This window comes from Balearica regulorum, chromosome 7 (assembly GCF_011004875.1).
Source record: "Balearica regulorum gibbericeps isolate bBalReg1 chromosome 7, bBalReg1.pri, whole genome shotgun sequence".
NCBI classification, from domain to species: Eukaryota; Metazoa; Chordata; class Aves; order Gruiformes; family Gruidae; genus Balearica; species Balearica regulorum.
The window spans coordinates 19,118,083-19,138,409 of record NC_046190.1 but is presented as its reverse complement, the minus strand read 5'-3'; the positions used below and the strand labels follow the sequence as shown (position 1 = coordinate 19,138,409).

The 20,327-nt window shown below is 43.0% G+C and overlaps 1 protein-coding gene across 2 annotated transcripts; it reads left to right on the top strand.

Moving 5' to 3' along the window:
• The first annotated feature begins 723 nt into the window (after positions 1 to 723).
• RPP30 (ribonuclease P/MRP subunit p30) lies at positions 724 to 19,593 on the top strand. Of its 2 annotated transcripts, XM_075758277.1 has the most exons (12): positions 757 to 872; positions 1,085 to 1,246; positions 1,853 to 1,908; positions 2,226 to 2,282; positions 3,085 to 3,159; positions 4,093 to 4,164; positions 9,848 to 9,937; positions 12,052 to 12,168; positions 15,681 to 15,710; positions 16,129 to 16,166; positions 17,297 to 17,376; positions 19,168 to 19,593. In XM_075758277.1, coding segments are annotated over exons 2-12 (726 nt in total). In that variant the 5' UTR covers positions 757 to 872; positions 1,085 to 1,245; the 3' UTR covers positions 19,278 to 19,593. The 2 variants fall into 2 exon arrangements, with proteins under 2 accessions (XP_075614391.1, XP_075614392.1); XM_075758276.1 differs by lacking the exon at positions 1,085 to 1,246 and having other exon boundaries at positions 724 to 872.
• The last annotated feature ends 734 nt before the right edge of the window (positions 19,594 to 20,327 follow it).

Sequence of the window (20,327 nt, the reverse complement as noted above, 5' to 3'; positions counted from 1 at the left end):
CAGACTTGCTGGCTTCAGCAGCTGCTGCAGGTCCCCAATCAAAAAAAAAAAACAAAACCCTAGTGGTTATTATCACCTGTATTTTACATATTCTGTGCTTTTATCAATGGCAGAATGATATCTGTGCTTTTTGTAACAGTGCTACACAGTGAATACATACTTGGTTACTGGTCTATTACAATTCCTCAGTTCTTTTGCATGTTAGGGTGTATCTCTTAGCATGACAGCTTGGGGGTTTATTTCACATTTTTTCAGCTGACATAGGAAAGAGAAGACCTTTCAATAACTAGAAAGGAATCGTGGGGGTTTTGGTTTGTTTTGTTTTTTTATTAGCAGCGTTCAGCTAGTTTAACTGGTAATACTGCAGTCACGCAAGGTTACTGCTCCACCTGGTGGGTAGGAGACGGGGCTGTGAGGAGAGCGGTGTGCCCCGGCCTGCTCCGCTTCGGCTGTGTGGAGTGGCAGGCAAAGAGCCAGGTATGATCTTCCCCAGAGCCAGGTGTGACCTCCTTCAGAGCCCCGCCAGAGATCTGAGAAATTTACCACGCAGGCTTTCCCCCGGGTCATGGCAGTCCTTTGGGGGAGCACCTCCGACCGAAGAGTATCCGCGGTGACGTGAAACACCGCAGCTTCGTTTGCTGCCGTTAACTGCAACTGGCGAATGCCGCAGGCTCATACCCGCCCCGCCCGGGACCAGAGGCGACTACAAGCCCCAAGCTGCCGCGGTCTGCCGCGGGGCGGTGCCGAGTACCGTGCCCGGGCTTCTGCCCGCCCCGCCTCCGCGCACAGCATGGCCGGGTTCGCCGACCTGAACCTCCCGCAGGGGCTGGACAAGAAGTCCCTGCAGAGCCTGCTGGAGGCCGCAGCGCACTGTGAGTTAGCGCCGCGGGAGCGGGGAGGCCTGTGGGGTCGGCTCGGGGCTCGGGTTGGCGGCGAGGCCGGGACTTGGGCCGCGCTGCGGAGCCAGTGGGCCTGAGCTGGGGAGGGCTGGGCCCGGCCGGGAGGGCGGCAGGACGCGAGCGGCAGCTCCGCCAAGCTGGTGTGAGCACAGCCTGAGTCTCTGGGCAGGTTTCCTTCCTTACAGGCTGCATCTCGCCATCTGCTTCCCTGGCAGGTCTCCTCTGCTCTCAACTTGGGGTTTTCTGCAAGTGAAGTGACCAGGACTGAGGTCTTCGCAGTGCCGTGTAGCAAGGAAAGCTCGTGTTGTGCCTTGCAGGCTCTGTCTCTGCCTGTTTATCCCAGCGTAGTAGTTGATTTTTCCCAACGTGGGTGCATTCTTCCGCCTGCAGTTTCTTACGGCCTAAATCTTTTTTTCTGCAGAACTGCTGTGCACCAGGTGCTGCCCGTCTGGTGTTTGGGGGGTGATTGGTCTTTGGCAAGTGTATCATCTTCCTCTGATCCCAGCTGAACGAGACCTTCTCCTCAGTTTTGTCAGCATCATTTCGAATTCTCACCTTGCCTTCTCCTGTAGGTTTATCTCTCCCAGCTCTGCATTGCCGGCAGTTTTAACAGCTATCCTGAATGTCCTTCACCATTTGCCCTTAAGAAAGTCATCAACAAGACCAAAGTAGGGCAAAAATCTTTGGGGACCCCAAGTATTTATGTTCATAAAGCTCTGCCATCGAGTAAGTGTTGTCAGGGCTGTGGTGTATTAAAAGACAAACAGAATTTTTTTATTTGAAGGCACTTTTTGGGTTAATTAATCTTCAGAAAAAATAATCTGAAAGGTAAATACACACGTGATTATTAATTTTGAGACATTTAAGTGATGAGTGTTTAATAGGTTTCTGTTTGGATTTGTTTCCTTTGGTTTAGTGGACAAACTATTCTTACTGTGTGTTTACTTTTTCAGTGGGATATTCTGCAGTTGCTCTTAATCATGTCATTGATTTTAAAGAAAAGAAACAGGTAACTTTTGGGATTATTTGTTCTCAGTGTGTTTTCTCTTGTGAAACTACATACCTTATTACATGTTCCCAAATAGCTTTATCTGCAGAATGCACATCTAGACACAAGTACAAATGTCTGCATATGTGACACACCTCCCCTTTTATTATTCAGTATAATGGCCCTAGAGTTAACTTTTAATATGGTCTGTGCATTTGCCCTGGGAAATGGTTTTGTTAGCGTGGCACACTTGTTTTTAGGATTGGAACACGGCTTTTGTTTACATTCTAAACTTAACCGATGACATTTTGAATAACTTTGTTTTGTTCTCTTTTAAGGAAATTGTCAAGCCAGTATCTCCTTCAGAGTTGTTTCCATCTTTGCCTATTGTACAAGTATGTCTAGTTACATTCCATCTATGTATTATTGTTGTTATGAGGGGTTTTTTACCTTGGTGTGTTTATATATGTGATTTTGTGTATTAAACATTAATCAAAAGAGAGAAATTTGTCAATTGCTTGATTGTTGAAACTCCCAACATTGAAAGAACAATACACTCAGGTTAGAGTAGGCTCTATTCATTATTTCAGAAGTTATTAAAGAAATTGCTTCGTGTGAATTTTGAATCTTCATGTAGTTGAATAATTACAGGATAGCTCCTGAAAGTTGAGTTTTGGAAATAACTTCCAGGTTTTGATGGAGCAAGACTTGGATATAATGAACCAAGTCTGTATTTCAAATCACTGACATATCTTAATTCAGGAACTGCTTTTGCTCACAGTTGTGGCCTGCCCGGGGAACCATGGCAGTACTCTTTCCTTCTTTCCTTCTTTCCTTCTTTCCTTCTTTCCTTCTTTCCTTCTTTCCTTCTTTCCTTCTTTCCTTCTTTCCTTCTTTCCTTCTTTCCTTCTTTCCTTCTTTCCTTCTTTCCTTCTTTCCTTCTTTCCTTCTTTCCTTCTTTCCTCAGGGAAACACAATAAGTCATTCTTGTTAAAGGGCACGTATAATATCAAACAGATCAATATAAAATAGGGATGTGTAACTACAGACTTTAGAAAATTAGTGTAGGCAAGAACATGAGCAAGCCACCATTTTCTCCTGTAGTTGTTCAACTACAAGAAGATTCAATATTTTTGCTTTGGAGCTTTTCAGTCTTTTGGTTTGGTTATTGTTGGTTTTGTTTGTTTGTTTTTGTAGGGGACATCTAAAAGAATTAAAGTCTTAACCCGGCTAACACTTGTTGTTTCTGATCCTTCCCACTGTAATCTCTTGGTAAGTATATTCAGTATACTAATATTCCAGTTTTTATTTCCTTTTTCAATGAATGAATGAAACTTTGGAAATTGTATGGGGATGTCCTGGTTCTGGCAAGGATAGAGTTAATTTCCCAAGGAGCCAGCACAGGTGACCCAAGCTGGCCGGGGGCTATTCCATGCCGTGTGACGTCATGCTCACCATAAAAGGGGGCTAGTCGGGCAGGGGCGGGCTCGGCGTGGTTCCGGGACCGGACGCGGGACCGGTTGAGCGTCCGGTCGGTCGGTCGGACGGTCATCGGATCGGTAAATCGTCCTCGGTTATTACCCATTGTTACTATCTGTTATCAGCACTGTCGTTGATTGTTTCCCTCTCCCTCGCTGTCCCAGTAAACTGCCCTTATCCCAACCCTCGAGGCTTTGCCACTGTTTTTCCTCCCCATCCCGCCGGGGGAGGGGTGAGCGAGCGGCGCGTGGCACTTAGCTACCGGCTGGGGCTAAACCACGTCAGGGGAGAACTTCATGGATTTTGTAGAACGCTCAGCAGTGATTTCTCAGATCGCATCTTTAGCAAATAACGTGATCATAGAGAGATGCAGACTTACAAGATTGGATATGGCTTCTCTTGATTGTCAGCAGTTCTGTTCCTCAGTTCTTTTCTTTGATTTCTGGACTTCTGCATGTAAACTAGACCATGAGCAACCCCTGTGTCAGTTTATGTTTTAGTGCAAGAGCCTTGCTATGTGGGTGGGACAAGCCGCAAAATGAGAATGAATGACTTCACATTATAGCTCACAGCAGAGACTTACTATGTAATTGGATGATTATTGGCTTTGTTTTAGTACTTGAAAGTTAAAAAGGGATTTTCTTCTCATTATTTTGGTCATAATCATTGTGCATAGCTTTGGCATCTGCCAGAATTCAAGGTAATAATTGTTTCCTCCTTTTGTAGAGATCAACATCTGCAAATATAAGGTTATATGACATCATAGCAGTATTTCCAAAGACTGAGAAACTGTTCCATGTAAGTACAATCATCTGATCGGCAATGCCTGCCCAATAACTGTTAGTGCTTTGGGCTAGCTTGAGTACATGCTTTGTTTTGATTTTGTTTCCCACTTTATACAGGCCTGCATGTTATGAGGCTAATTAAGCAACATGGGCTGCCTGGTCAGCTGGCAGGCTGAGAAGGTTGGGAGGGATTGCAGGAGGCTGCAAGGCCTTGATGTGACTGGTCAAAGTCTGAAACATCTGCGTGATGAATGGACTTATATAGTCCTACACTGTGGTTTCTTTTGCGTGTCTTCTACTCTACTGAGTACTCCTAGTGAAGAGAGAAAACATCCTTTTTTTTTTAATCTATATATACTATGAGCATGTAGAAAACTTGTGTCTTGAACTTTAACTTCTCAAGCTCTGACAGCTTCCCCAAAACATGTTTGCTATCTTCTGTTAACACTAATTGTTCTTGGTCTCTGAAATGCCAGGGAAAGCGTGAGGATTTTAAAGCAGAACTAATGTGGTTCTGTGAGTCACCTTCTTCTTTTTAGTCTTAGGTCTTCTCTTGGAAGTTTGTCCAAATGAATATCTGATTTCTTTTTCGTTATTTTTTCCTTTCATTATTTTAAATCAAACGAGGAGCAAGAGCTTATGAGACACAGCTAGTTTCAGGTGTCGTAGCATCTTATGAACAGATAAAATAAAATTTCCAAAAGTAAACATGCCTGATTAAACATAACAACACTTGCCTCATTGCCAGACTGAGATTTCTGGTTTGGTTTTGGTTTGGATGCTTGAATTGAGTGAGAGAAGCTTCACTTCTGTGACTTCCTGATATGTTTGTTACTTTGCCTGCTGAAAAGACCATTGAGGCTGTACAAAAGTAGAGCAGCCTCAGGGGAAATACTTGAAGGGCAGATGGTCATTTATTCAGATTTTGTCCTAGCTGTTAAGAGCAAACTTGAAACTGAAAGCTGCTTCCACAAAATTTGTGAGTATCTGAAGGTGTTGCTGTAACAGTGTTACCGAACAGATGCTGGCATTTGTAGCAGTTGTAGCACTCCAAGCATGCTAGTGAGAGAAAATAGTGAATAATTTTCAAAGCCTTAGGACTAATTTGGGACCTTAGTCCAACGCTGTCGTTTCTGGCGTTAGTTTATGTTAATAGAAGTGCAAGTATTTTGAACAAACCCCCAATACTCTGTCACTTCTATACTTTTACAAAAACAAGGTGTTCCAAGTGTGTTTGACCACAAACTGGCTCAGTCCATTTCTGGTGTTTGACTGAAGACGACATTTACTATTTAGAAGTGATACCTAAATACAGTGATGTGCAGTAATTCTTCAGCCATTACTAACAGCATCAAGCATCATATTGTCTTCCAGCTTTTATCCATAGCTGCTATATCTTGAATAGACCCTTCCTACCAGAAAATGTTCTAGTTTTAAAACACCATCTGAGGCAGAATGATCTCAGCTTGGCTTTTTGGATGATATGTGTTCTTTATCTGTCTCATATTTTTAATTAAATTGTTCTTAAATACTTGGTGACAGCTGATGTGAGTGGTGTGATCAAGTGGAGCATCTGGAAGTAAGTCCTCTTTTTGTCAGAATGTTTTTCTTACAAAACCCAAAATTGTGACATCTGACCTGTTGCAAGCTCATAAATAATAACATTAACTCTGAACTGGAAGAGTAGGTGGAAGTGTCCCGTCTCTGCCAGCCTTGGCAGGCAGCAAGCAGGCATGCAGTTTAAAGCAGTGTGAAGAAGGCACGGGGACACCAAAAGCAACCGTCAGTCTCTTTGGAGGAGTGCCAGAATTTACTTTCAAAGATGGCTTCTCAGTATAAAACTGAGTCTGTTTTAGGTTTTCTGTTTTGGTTTGTTTTTTAAAATAAGTTAAACCTACTTTCTAGTACTTCTGGGTACCTGTTTTGACATATTAAAATGGTATTCTTCTGTTTTGTTTTTCTAAATTATTTCCCCTCCTTTTTGAAAACTTGTCCAAGTACAAAGCAAAAGGCTGTAGAAGAAGGTGAACTTTAAAGAAGCTTTCAGCAGAAGATTTCAAGCATTAATTATAACAGTTAGAACCTAATAAAACTTATTTCTGACTGCTTTTATTTCCCTTGCAAGATTTTAAGACTCTTGGAGGTGTGAGAGAGGCAAATAGTTGTAAAATACTTTTGAGGGCCACTTTTCACCTCTTTCTTTTGGTCTCTGGCAACAATGTAAAATCTCACTTCTCAACCAAGCTCAGTCAATTTATCACATGATTAAAGAAGCACCTGAAGCCAAGTAGTCAGCAGGAGCATGCTGTGTTGTTTTTGGGGGAAAGGGTGCGCTCTCATTTAAGGGTGGCTATTTTTTATTTTCAGTCGTATCGTGAGTTCTGCCAGCTGCAGTCGTGTTTAAGCTGGCATAAAGAGCCACTCATTTCTGCAGGTCCCTGCCTGCTCTGCTGGCGTAGCTGCTTGCTTGGCTGCATGGCAGTTTGGTTTGAGGAACATGCTTTTGGCTGAAGAGTAACCAGAGTTTTTGCCAAGTTATTTTGCAGACAGATCCGCTTTCCCACTCTGATTCAGCATTCAGGCACAGGGATAGTTGTGCAGGCACAAAGACAATGGCTGTGCTCTGGGCAGGCTAATGCAGATAGCGACTGTTTAAGCAGACATTCTTGCAGGTGATGGGCAGTGTGTTAGGAAGGAAGCAGCACTGTCGAGGAGACCATCTTCACTGCTTCCATGCTGGCAACACTTTCAGCTGAGGAAGGAGCCCAAGCATGTTTCTTGCAAAGTGCATGAAGTGAAAGACTTCATCCTTACATGTTCCTATTCAGGGCAGATTTCTATGTTTGTTTTTTGTTTAAAGGTTTTAGGTTTTCTAACTCTCTGGAGAGCTGTGTCAATTTTGTAGAGATATCAACAGGGAGTCTGGCACAAATGATGATACACATGGAGTTTCAGCATATAGCTCTGGCTCGTACGACTCATGGATCTTTCGCTGTTAAGGATAAAACCTTTTGGGGTGGGTCTTGCATCACAAATTAGCTTTATATTTTAAAATTGGCTGTTAGTAACTCAGCATTACTTCAAGAGCATCATCTTTCTCACCAACAATTTGGCACTTGGATTATTTTCCATAGAACAGGATTGTTCATGTTTTTGTAAAAGAAATACGTGACCATTGGAGATGTGGTCTAATTTTAGCATGGCCCAAAACCAGTCTGTGCCCTCTTGCCATGAGCCAGGGAAGCTTTTCTGTGACTGCATGTGGCAGTGATACGTACTGAAAGATGTGCTCAAATTCTCCAAATAATTTATAACCTTAGGGGTATGAGGAAGCTGCGTTTGCCAAGATAATCGTGGAACATGCTCCTTCTTTAAGTCTCCCAAGAGGATTGTTTCGGGATGCAACAGGAATTCCCACTTGATGCCAAAAAAAAAAAAAAGCCACAGTAAGATCTGTGCCTGTTGCTTTTCAAAAATTTTGCTTTTTAAGAATTCTGTTTTAATCATATTACTTCTGCCTGTGGTTTGTAAGCAATTAGCAGATCACCAGTATCTAAAAAAAAAAGCCAACTGCTTATGTAAGTCTGAGGACATAGTGCAAGGCCAAATTTTAATGTTTATTCCTAAAATGTTGCCAAAGCTTTTTTCAGACCATCCAAGCAGTGGCGAATTTATTTATTTATTTATGGCTGTCTGGAATTTCCCAGCAGATGGGGCTCTTGCCTGTGGTGCGGCTGGGCAAGCACTCGGCTGTGCAACTGCTGCATATAATTTTCTGTGTGAAGTTCTTGCACTTCAGATCCTTTCAGCAGGCAGGGTAACCTTAACTTGCCTGCATGTGTGACTTGTCCAGGAGCCAAAAGCTAGACTGAACACTGGAATGTTTGGAGAAATCTCCTCTCCAACTTTCCGTGCAGTGCAGGAATTCCTCCTTATGGGGAAGTATGGCTTTTAAATTTGTTTTTCCTTGGTGGTGTTTTCTGACATGTTCTTGTCACTGGAATCTTGTATGTATCCTGGCATTTGGGTCACTCCCTTTCCCACTGTGCTTAATTTGCAAAATGGAATAGAGGGTTCCAGTGTTTCTGGAGCTGATTAGGAAGGCAAGGGCGACTTGCATGTTTTTGATGTGTATTCTTGCTTTCCTTCATTTTCAGCTTTCTCTCTTCCTGAATTTCCTTACTGACATCTCTTCTAGGACACGATTCAGAGCTATTTGCTCTGTGCGTGTTTCCATAAATCACCTCTGTCTAGATGGTAGTTTTGTACTCCACATAAGTAAGTATTAAAACTGGCCGTAGCAGGGCTAAACTTACACATGCAAGTTTAATTTGATACAATAGATTCCAACCGTGTCCTGCCTAACAAAGTTGGAACAGGTAGGGCATGAAGATAAAGTTTAGTCTGAATGGCCTGGTAGAGAAGAAACATTTTAACATCAAAAACCTTATGGTTTGCTGGATCTTTGAGTTGCCTGCATGTGTGCTGTGGCCCTGTTGTCTAGGAGGGAGTGCTATCAACAGCTAGGAAACATTCCTAAAGCTGGGCCTCTGCTCTCATCTCCATCCAAATTTCATGCGAACAAACTGGTAGAAGACTAGTTTGCAAAGCCATAGCCTGCCCTGTGTTAGAGCAGAGTGTGGCTTCCCCACAGCCCAGCCCTGGGACTCCCTGCAGCCTCCACTGCTTTTGTGCTGGTGCGAGAAGTTGGCTGCTGGCCCAGGTGTATTTGGAGCAGTTACTGGCAGGTTTCTGAAAGCAGAGAGTTCCTCTATGCATAGAAAATTCCTTTTCAACATCCTCAGCCCATTTTTATCTTCTTTATTACAATGCTGCTTACAGACATTAATCTGGCCCTATGTAATCATCTTTACGGGCTAGGCATATATAATTCCTACATGTCTTGTGTGCATGAGATTATATGTAAATCAAGGGTTCCCTTTTATGTGTGCTTGATTTTCTCTGTGTCACTGTGGAGATTCTCGACCCTTTGTTCATTCCTTCCCTCTTTTAATACAGGCTGAAAATTGTGGTGTGAGTTCAAAGCTAAGCTTGTAAACTGTGACCTCCAGTGCCATCTTGAGACTTTTCCAGAGATGTGGCTTTCAGGAAGGGCTGCACATTCTCCACCTAGCGAGGAAAGTGAGGCTCTGTGGATTGCCTTCCAGTACTGGGCATGGGGCGCCAGTCACTGTCTTAATGTTCTGCTTCTGTTTCAGTCTTTCGGATGCTTCTGGTAAAAATACTTGATCCATAAGACAAATGGTTGCTACACTAGAATTAGAGGGATGGGGCAAGGGGCAGTTCCTGGGCTATTCCTTTTTTGTAAACAGGGGTTGTCCTTCATTAGCTGTGAGTTCTTTTGCCCAAAGCCCGCATTGCTTCTGCATGTCCTATGTCAGATAAGAACAAAGCACTAAGTCTTGCCTTTGGGTTGGCCATTACTTTATTGGAAAAGTAGTTCTGGAAGTGAGGGAAGGCTTGGGTTTTAAGCCTGAAATCTTCAAGCTGTGCACCTGTAGCCCTGCTGTTTTATTGACATACCTGCAAGGCATAGTACCTCTTCGTTTTAAGACTGAGCTCACTCTGGAGGGACATTTCTTGCATTAAGAAATGAAGGAAAGCATCAGTGCACCTAAAGTTGGTTACACGTTTTTTGGCTTATCTAATAATCTGTTCCTCTTTCTTTGCTGTAGATCGCTTGCACAACTCTAGATGTGGATCTGGTATGCATAAATGTAACAGAAAAGCTGCCATTCTACTTCCGAAGGCCCCCTGTGAATATGGTAAATTTAGATCTAAATTATTTTCTTGCTGTTAAATTCTGTATTTAATGTCAGTCTGAGTTGAACCCCCTACCATTTCCCTCCCACCATTCCCATCCAAGTGGTTCTTTTATTTGCTTGCGTAATACATAGTGTTGTTTCAGATTGCCTTCACTTCACGGCCTCTACTGCAGCATTTAATGCAGTGATGTATGTTCTTTCTCTTTCTCCTTACTGTCCCCCACTTAAGAACGCAGAAGTGGTATTCCCAAGGAATGGAAACAGAGCCTTAAGGCCACTGCTATGCAAAGCAGTGAGATGTGGCATGATTGCTGACTAAGCTGCCTCCCAAACCAGAAGTGGTACAGTTGTGTCAGAATAGATAAACAGCCCAGTCATTTAAAAGACAGGAGAATGTGAATGACAGTGTTAATTTGGGAGAAGGATGTTGTGCCAGTTATTTGGATGACAACTGTATTGAATCCATACTTAGACAAAGGAATGTCTTGGCAAATGAACCAAACGTGGAATTGCTAAATATCTGCTGTGGGACACAAGATGGCTATCAGCATGGATCAAATGTTTTGTTAATGCACTTCTGCCTGCTGTTGGTGGTTTGCCAGAAAGCTTAAGCTGAACATGCTCTTGGGTGAACTAGGTTTTTTTCCTCTGAGTATATGTCAAGGTTCATTCCACATGGGCATTCTTGGCTGATGGACTCTTTAGTGATTAAAAATTTAAATTTGGAATTGGCTAGAAATCCCATTTCCACTTCTACAGAAAGCTTGACCTAGAATTAAAATTAAAAATTAACTAGAATTAGTCGTGAAACAGAATGAAAGTAGTATTTTGGAATTTACTACAGACTGAGAATTTCAATGTTCCATTTGGAATAACAGTTTTGTATGGAATGTTCCCTAGCTGCTTAAAACTCCAGCAGCTGACCCAGGTGAGGAGCTGGGTGGCTCCTGGAGCCCTGTGTTTGGAGACGTTTTCCTTACAAACTACTTCTCAGCTTCCACACTTCCAGCTTCAAGACAGTGTGTCTGTCAGACCGGTTTTGTGCATCCTCAGACAATCAGTTTTGATTGTTGTGATGCCAGACAGACAGATTGGCAGGCAGCTGAAGTGATGGGGATGAGGTTAAAAATCTGCTTGGCTGGAAATTGGTTTATTGCCATCACCTGTTTTGGTTTTGATAAATTCAGGCTTCTTTTGTTTGCAGATGTCAGACCAGCTCTGTGTAAAACATTTGATGTGTACATAGCTTCTGTTGTGCTTGCATTCAGAGCTCTTGCATGGATGGGAGCTGGATTAATTCCATCTGTATTTGGTTACTGGACTCTCTTATAGTATTAACATTGCCGCATTTATTTAATAGTCTGAGTAACATTTCAGACAAACGTAGTGCAGACCAGGGAACTAGGAACTCCTAGGTTTGAATTGCGTCTTCATCGCTAACTCACTGTGTCCTATGGCAAGATGCTTAACTTTTCTCTGTGTGTTTTTGCAAAAACAAGAATACTAGGCTTTTGATGAGGTACTTTGAGAGATAGCAAGGGATTTTAAAGCAGTTGAAAACATATCGAGTATTACTGTTTGGAACCTCTCGTGTGACTCACTGTTATTTAACATTGTCACAAATACCAGAGTATGCTGTGAGACAGGAGAGAAGGGACCTCATTGCTGCTTTTATGCAAGGACAAATTCCTCATCCGCAAGACTTGGGTACTGTGGGGAGCGGTGGTCTTCCTTACAGCGGGCTGTGGGGCTAGAGGAGGAGGGTCCTCCATTTCAAGACTTGTTTCTCACCAGCCATGGTTACGTGTCTCCTCAAACTCTGTGATAGAGGAAAGTCAATTGCAACTAACAAGTGGCTGGTATTTCTTTGCTTGTTAAGCCTCATTTATCTGTCATCCCAAGACTCAAGTGCACATATCTGGTGTACAGTGAAATGTTCTCCCTCCCCACCCCCCCACAATGCTCTGCTGTGCTCTTGCTGGAACATTTCTGCCTTAATTTTTTCATATATAACACAGTTAAACTGAGAATAAGCTGCATCAATAACAGACAGCAGTTGTTAGATTGTTATGCTTCTCTCCTTTTGATTTTTGATCACTCTCTTTTATGTGAAGGCAATAGATCGAGGCATTTACTTTGAACTTCTTTACACGCATGCCATCAAAGACTCCACAATGAGAAGATACACAATTTCAAATGCAGTCAGCCTGATGCAGATCTGCAAAGGAAAGGTAAGCTCTCAAAGTGGAAGCAAGCTAATTAATTCAGGTCAAATTCTTCTAGAGTTGTACAGGCTGAGCCATTTGAAATTAGTTTGATGGTGGGATTTCTGAAGCTGTGACTGAATCTTTCCCTACTAATACAAGGACACGATTATTCTAGCTCCAGATACTTCCAGCCATACACCACTACATGCTTTCTTCTTAAGTTGTCAAACTGTTAGTTTCTTTTTTCAGAACAACCTATCTGTTGTCATTGTATGCGATACCCAAAACAAAAGGGGGAAAAAGAAGTGCCAGAGATCTAAGGTTTGCAGTAGAACTGAAATCCATGCATTTCTTTAAAATCCCCCATTTCATGTTTCTGATTGACCAAAAGCTCTTTTTTGATAGTATACCTTGATTATGGGAGGTAGACAATAATAGGAAAGAAGTAGAAATCTTGTTTTGTTGAACAGTTAGTAAATTCCCAGTATACAAAACAGGCCCTGGCTAATAGCCAGCTAGCTGTTGGGTTTTGCTGCAGTCAGATCAACAGCATTCTTTCCTGGTACTGAAACCCAAGGAAGAGGTAACGCTTGCAGCTGAGACGCTTGTAATCCATTGCTTTCATACCTTACCTCCTCCCAGGCCACCAGGCGAAGCTGACTATCATGCTGGGTCCTCTCAGGCCATGTTTTTTTTTAACAGGAAAGCATATCATAATACATATCCAAGTTAAAAGAGATTGTAGCTCTCACCACCTTTATTGGAAATAACCTTTGCCGCACATAGCTAGTCCAGAGAATCCAAAATGGGCATTATGCTGCAGATCTCATCTGAAGTGGGATATACAGCTTGGAAGGCCAATTAAAGGCAGATTCATTGTTACCTCAGTTCCCCTCGGGCATGGCAGCTTATTTTATAGGACAGCAGAGTGGGTAAAAAAAAGGTTAATTCCCTTAGTGCTACAGATAAAAGTGAGTATTTGCATGGCCTTTCCTGAGAAGCCCAGCTCTGGGAGTTAATTGCACAAAGTACTGATTTGGAGATGAGGTTTATACACACAAACCCCCTTTCCTTTGGGATTCCTTTTTGGCAGTGCTCCTCTTTACTCTGTGCAGTTAAAGATGTGCTTCTTGTGTGGTTATTGATTTGGAGAGCACCAGTTGAGTTGGTGTCACAAACAGAGCAAGTGAGACGTTTGGTCACAGTGGCCTTTCTTTCTGCATCTGTCAATCTAGCACATTCATCTGCCTAGAAGGTAAATCAGAGGGAGCTGGGCATGACAAGTTGTTGTTAGGCACTGGAAGAGCTGGGAGAGGACTGCTAGCTTGTTTTTATTTTTTGCCTCCGGGCTCAGTACCTGGTGGGCCAGCAGAGATGGTTATTAGCCCTCACTGGCAGTTTGTCTCCATCAGTTATGTAAAGGCCTTTCTTTAACAAGATGTGGGATGGCTGGTCCATAGGCTGCTTGTGTTGGCATCTGGCAGGTAGCTCTCGCCTTCTGTAACCTGTAGCTGCTGAACTTGTAGCAGCTTTTGGATCCTTTTGTTCCTCCGCTGTTGTGGTAGGGCAGAGAAACTTCCAGAAGTTTACTCCTGTCCTCAAAGCCGGTGTTGAGCAGAGTCCTTAACACATGTTAAAATGTGCAGGGAATGAGTGAGGGACTCACTGCCTTGCCAGACAGAAGGTGTGCATAGCCACAGTCCCTTACCTCCTGTGTTTTGGTAACTGAGTGTGGGTACTGTGCCTGGAGTGGTGTACTGAACAGCTGCTGTCTCCTTTACCTGGGGATATAATGTTTTGCCTTTGAGTTCTTCCCTTTAACCCTTCCCTTGCATTTGCCTTTGCCTGCCTCTCCTTCACTTGCTAGCAGTGCTTTTCTTGCCTGCTCTTGTCTCCTTCTCCCATCTTACCCATCCTCTAACTGGAAGCCAGGGTACAGCCTTTGAACCAGGTGGAGCACATCTCTGATGCACAGCCACGAACCACAATCCCATGCTGGTTCAGGATGGCTCATGCAGCTGCTCTGGGAGCTTCCCTGAGCCTGCAGCTCAGATCAGGAGACTTGGATTTTCCCAGCAAACTCTTGTAGTCAGCACCACTGAAGCTCAAAAGCACCCTTGGGATCCATAGTGCAGTCATTTCAAAGGTGAACTATATGGAAAGAAATGTCCTAGACTCCATCATGATATGTGCTGTTAAGTGATTTTGATGTATGTATAGCTTCTATTTTTGGCTTTCTTACGCTAAGGCAGAGTTGTCTGTCCCATGCTTTCCCTCTCAGCACATGAGGAAACCTTGGGCACAGTGTGAACATGCAGTCATTTCCATGCAAATAGTTCTTTATGGGTTGAGTTCCGTCTGCACGCGGAGCATTTTCTTCTAGTGTCTGCACTGCTCTTTGTGCTGGGGAGGTGGCAGGACAAGCAAAGCAGTGCGGGGAAGGGATCAAAAGCCCCATCTTATAACTGGAGGTGGTGTGATGTGTTGGTGGGATTGATGTCAGGGAGGGAAAGTCTTCCGCTGCCTCAGTACAATTCTCATTCCCACCCACTCAAGCAGGAATTCCCAAAGCCTTTTACTCAGTATCATAAAAGCTGCAAGGAATTTTTTGCTGCTGCTGCAGTTTCCACCTGTGCAAAACAGTCTTCCACTGGGTGAGCATCCTTGGAGGTTTAACATCAAAAGAGTTCTGGCACCTGAGCTGTGGTATCTGGCAGTCCCAAGCAGTCTCATACCTGTTCTGTAGAAACCCTTTGGGAGAGAAGGATGTCTCTCAGCATGGTGATTTTCATGGGGGTGTCAGTGTTGAGGGAGGTGAGTGTATGGCATGAATTGGCAGCCACTGCCTAGCTGCAGACAGGTTTTCTCAACCAGTGTGAGTTTGATGAAGGCCACCATGAATGCTGAAGTTAGGATTGAGTTGTCGCAACCCAGACTGTAGGCAAAAAATTCAGGAGCACCAAACTGTCTAAAGGCACTATCTGTAAGCAGCTTCTGGGGGATCCTGAGCTCTTTTAAGTCCATTTCTGTTACAGCTCGGGCCAAGTTGTCATTTTTGTGGGGCTTCTCAGCTAGAGTAAATAAAGGGGGCACTTAGCACAGTGTGTGCAACTCTGCATTTCTTTTTTGCACTTAAGATCCTTTAAAGTCCACTGTGAGAGATACAGGCTGATAGGTGCTTGCTTAGTGCTGTCACTGACACTTACACTGCTAGCCTATCCCTCTAAAAGGAGCGGTGCTTATTCAACTCACATCTGTTTGTGAGAGGTTTGTAACTGCAACGGCCTGTCCTTGTGCCCCCCTCTCTGTAGGGGACAGGGAGATAACTGGGGTTTATCCATGTCCCCAAATTAAGATCCACACTCTGCTAGAGTTTACTTTGTCTGAGGGCATCAGATACACTGATGGTTAATTGGACTCTGAGCCTGAACTTAGCTAATCATCGTAAAGCCTTTGCTGCTCACTGATTTTTTTTTTTTTTTTTTTTTAATTTCTTGATGCTGACAGGTAAACGTTTGTTCTTTTTTGTTTTCCAGAACATTGTTATATCTAGTGCAGCTGAAAGGGTAAGTCCTAGATTTTTGCTGAAGTCAGAACAATTTGAGGATTTATCTGTGGCTGAAAATACAGCTTTATTTAAAATTACAATTTTTATATGTTTAATGTATATGATTAAAAAACCCACAAGATGGCAATCTGTTTTACCAAAGAATTGTATTGTGGAGCTTGGGGTTTTGTATTTTTGACTAGGTGGGGTGTTTATTTTTTTTGCTGCTGTGGTATTTTCCATGACAGTTTTCTCCCAGATGGGAACTCTGTTTTCCAAAATACTATTATTTACTTGATTTCCTAGTGCATCTTCAGCAGCTTGTAATTATTTAGCATTTAATCTTGCCTTCCTGATAGCCCTGTCCTGCCTGCTCACACTCTGTCAGCCTGCAAGAAAGTGCATGCACATATCCAACCTTCTTTGTTTTGTTTTAGCCTCTGGAACTACGAGGTCCTTACGACGTGGCTAATCTGTATCCTTTTTCTAAGCCAAAGACAGCAGTTAATAGTAACATGTGAAAGTTCAAAGTGGTTTTGAAATATTTCCATCCATTACACTCCTTGAACTTTACACGGTGATGCTTGCTGGTGACCAATTCAATGAATCAGGGCTCTGAGTGGGTGTGGAAGGAGCAACAGCTCTTGGTCATGGGGTGGCATGAGCAGTCACTATAAGTAGTAATGTCTGTGTTCAGCTGCAGGTATGTTTTGTTGTGGTATGTATTGATATTGTGTGGGTGTAAGTGGAGAAATGAATAAAAACCATAAAAATCTATGGACACTGTGAACCAAACCAGAAATGATTACTTATGATCTCCAATGTGCCATATCTTTGGTAGAAGAAGCTATAAAATCATATTTATATTAAAAAAGACAAAGTTCCCCTCTGAGTGCTGGTTACTTCTGTTCTGAATTTTCCAGTCCTTAGTTACATAGGTGCTATTAAATAAGTGGTTGTGTTCTAGAAACCAGAGTGTCGTTCCTCCCCTCCTTTTAGGACTTCAGATGCATTTTTACTCCTCCCCCTCCCTGCCCCACAAGCGCATATCTGTACTGTCCCTTGAAGGGGAGGAGTATGCTCTGAGTCATGAGAACCGTGTGGGAGGGTGCGTGGCCTGGAACGATTTTATGCACAACGTTTCCTTCCCTCTTAAAAAGAGCAGTCAGGCTCAACCCAAATTAACATACCTAATCTGGTGTCATCCCTGCTCAAGGTGGCTGGGAACTTTTCAGTATAATGCTTTTGTATCAGACAGTGCCCTTTCCCCAAAACTGAAATTTTCAATGGGGTCGCTTTTTTACTTGATTATGCATGCAAAAATGTTCCTGTGTTGACAGACTTTTATTTTCAAAAGTACAGCTTCTTGTCTGGAAAAAAGCAATGTTGCCAGGAGCTTTCCAGGAGGGCTGCTGGGGAGCTGCAGCCAGGAGAATCGGGTGCCTCAGTTCCCTGCCTCTGGGTAACCTTATGCAAAATGTCACTTCGAGTTACAGCTTTGCTAATTCCCAGTTATTTGTAGAGTAAGCAAACCTATCATGCAGACAGCCTTCCCTATTCTATTTGTTCCTTTCTGTGCATTTTGATCCTGAACAAAGGTGACAGAGGTTTGCTGTTTGGCCTGTCAGAAAGCGAAGCCAAGGCAGCTGTGTCTACCAACTGCAGAGCCACCATGCTTCATGGAGGTAAGCAAAAAGCATGTGCAAACCCATCTAAGTAACACTTGCATTTGTTAAACTAAGTTCGTGTTAATGCATGTTTTCCAAAATGTCCAAGACCTTAAAGAGCAAGTCAGCTCGGGGTTTTACCTCCCTTGTCCAATCCATGAAGAGGAGTTTGTGTGGCCTGGGTGTTTTATTTTCCCTTGTTGTCATGTTAGCAAATCAGTGGCTGAATTGATGGTGCTGTCTGTACTGAAGTACTCGATTAACCACATTAAAAAGTCATAAACTGTTTAGCCGAAACACAGATCTGCCTGTTGTGCTGCATGGTGAAACTATCCCTTGATGCAAAATCAAATACCCTGAGTGCTTGCTTCTTAGGAAAAAATGTTTCATATAATATACAATGGCTTGAAGTGTTTTGGTGAAACAAAATTTGCTTCCTTATGCTTTTGGCAGAGAAAGCTCACAGTAGCTCTCTTCTATTTGCCCATTTTTAATATTAAGAAATTGGAAGTTTAGCTTGTGGCCCCCTGCACTGGAAATCAAAAGATTTCTAGTTGTATTTTGTGTCCTGGTATTAGCGCAGCAAAGAGATGCCACAGTTTGTATTCCAGCAATCAGTTTAGACCCTTGCTTTCCACTGTAGCACTGATTTCTCCATCCCTACCCTCCTTTTCACATGCTTATTTATTGGTTCTTAGTGTTCCTTGATTTTCGTTGTTTATTCTGATGGCAGTTTAACTTTGTGACTGAGCATCTAGGCCTTAATTTCTACCTCTGCCAAGGTTTGTTGGGTAGATATGATTTCTAGTCACCTTCCCAATAACTTGAGTCGCTCTAAGTTTCAAATGCACAGTAGGATTTGGTTTGCATCTCTTGTTTCAGTAGAGGTGAGGCTTGAACCTGCTGTAATTCACAGCAGGTAGCTTTGGTCTCTTGGACAGGGCATTTCTGTGAACAGGGTCCTCCTCCAGCCTGCTACTCATCTACACAGAGACGGTGTGTCAGAACAATTTTTTAAAGTGTATGTGGAATTTCTCAAGACCATCACCTGTCTCTTCTGTGAAATTAAATAGCAGGTGTCATTTCCCTGTCCCCCAAAGAATACTAGCCCAGAATAAGGCGATATATTTTGGCAAGGTTCTTGCAGAGCCTCCTTGCTAACAGAGTATTTTGCAGAGAAGCCTCCCACCGGTAGTTCTGAAATTGGGTTGGGCTCACTAGGTTGTTTGGCAAACTTATGAGGAGTTTGATAATGTCACACAGTAGTATTTCTTGGTAATGCTGAGGATTCTGTAAATAAAATATTCTTGAATACCATAAAGCCACTTACTTGGTTTGTATAGGGGAGCCTCTGCCAATGTAGCTGTGCCAGCATAGTCTGTTTAAGAATCCAGGGGTATGAGAATACATTTATTATATTTTTTTTTTAAGAACAGTATGTTTTGCTCAGAAATGCAGAAATGCTTTTTGACAATGCTTCAAGAATGTGTCCTTCTGTGACTATTGAACTGATTAAGCTTGGTTTCCTATGGTTTTGTGTGTCTGCAGCCCCTCAACCCCTGCAGACCTCAGTTTTCCCTTATGTTTGCTGTAATTCTACACCCACCACTGGATCTCCCCTTTTAGTTTCCCCACTCCATAAGGCAGCGTGTCCCCAGCTCCTGCCCATGCAGACTGCTTACCAGCTGTGTATGCTGGCTGTTAAACACATACTGTGCTTTGGGGGCATGGACACCTGCAATGAATATGCATTAAATGCTTTACTGTCACTTTCTCTGGGGTACTACAGCTTCTGCTTGTATATTCCAGAAACTCGGAAGAGTGCCTGTGGGGTGGTGTACACGGTGAAGAAGCCTCGCAAGGTTGAGGAGGAAGAAGCAACACTGCCAGCCTGCAAAAAAGCTAAGACTCAAGCTTGAGGACTGAACCAATTGTCAACAGGAGCCTCCATCCCATGTTTACCCAGTGTTGAGTCTTCTTCCACCCTCCAGCCAGCCTGGAGAAGAATTATTCTTCTGGTGTTCAAGTGAGGAAGGCTGTGGGAATGAGACTGCTGAGTGGTAGTTCACCACATCTGAAAGGTCATGGCTGGGTTTCTGGCCAAGGTCAGGAGACCATCTCTCCACCCTTTCCTAGGTCTTCTGCAGTTAGTGCAAACTCAACACAACGTTTCTAACAGGGAAATTTTCAGCTGTACATGTGCATGCCTTTTTTATTAAATGTGTTTCTAAGAACGCATGCTTTCAAAGTGTAGTTCTTATGGTTTCTCAAGTTTTAAACACATCTCTGTAGTAAACCTTACAACGGCAAGCCAGTAGATGAAGTTTACCTTCAGTGGCCTGTGAAGAGTAATGGTGCAGTAAAAAAAAAAAAAAAAAAACAATCTGCCTCCCATTCTGTTTTGTGATCAATGGCTATAAAGAAGATCCCAGCATCTGTCACTTGCTGGGAGATAATCTTGGATTTGTGTTACAGTAGAACTGACTGACCTCATCTGCTAGACACACATCCCAAAGCCATCCCTGTCCTGCAGCTCTTCAAACCAAACAGTAACATGAGATGGTTACCACAGATGGGAAGGAAGAGCCCAAGGTTACACTGAATGTGTGCTCAGCGTGGCATGTTGCAGTCACAGCATAACAGCTGTCTCACCTTGGCCTGAGCACTCTCCACGTCACATCATTTTTACTGTATCATTTCCTCCTTTATGTCCTCATCTGGCAGTGTTGCCTGTGAGAGTGTTCATTTTGCTGCCTCCTGCCTTTCCGTTTTCCTTCCTGTTAATGCCTCAGTAAACCTAATCTGGCTGCCAAAAGAGCAATCATAACAGATTTATAATCAGAGCATTTTCAGAGCTCTTCCAAATGTTGACTGAAGTTTTTTCTTTTGATTAAACCAATATAAAAATTATGTAAGCTACTGTACTCAAGATACTCTTGAGCCAGCTTTATTGTGAATATTCCAGTTCT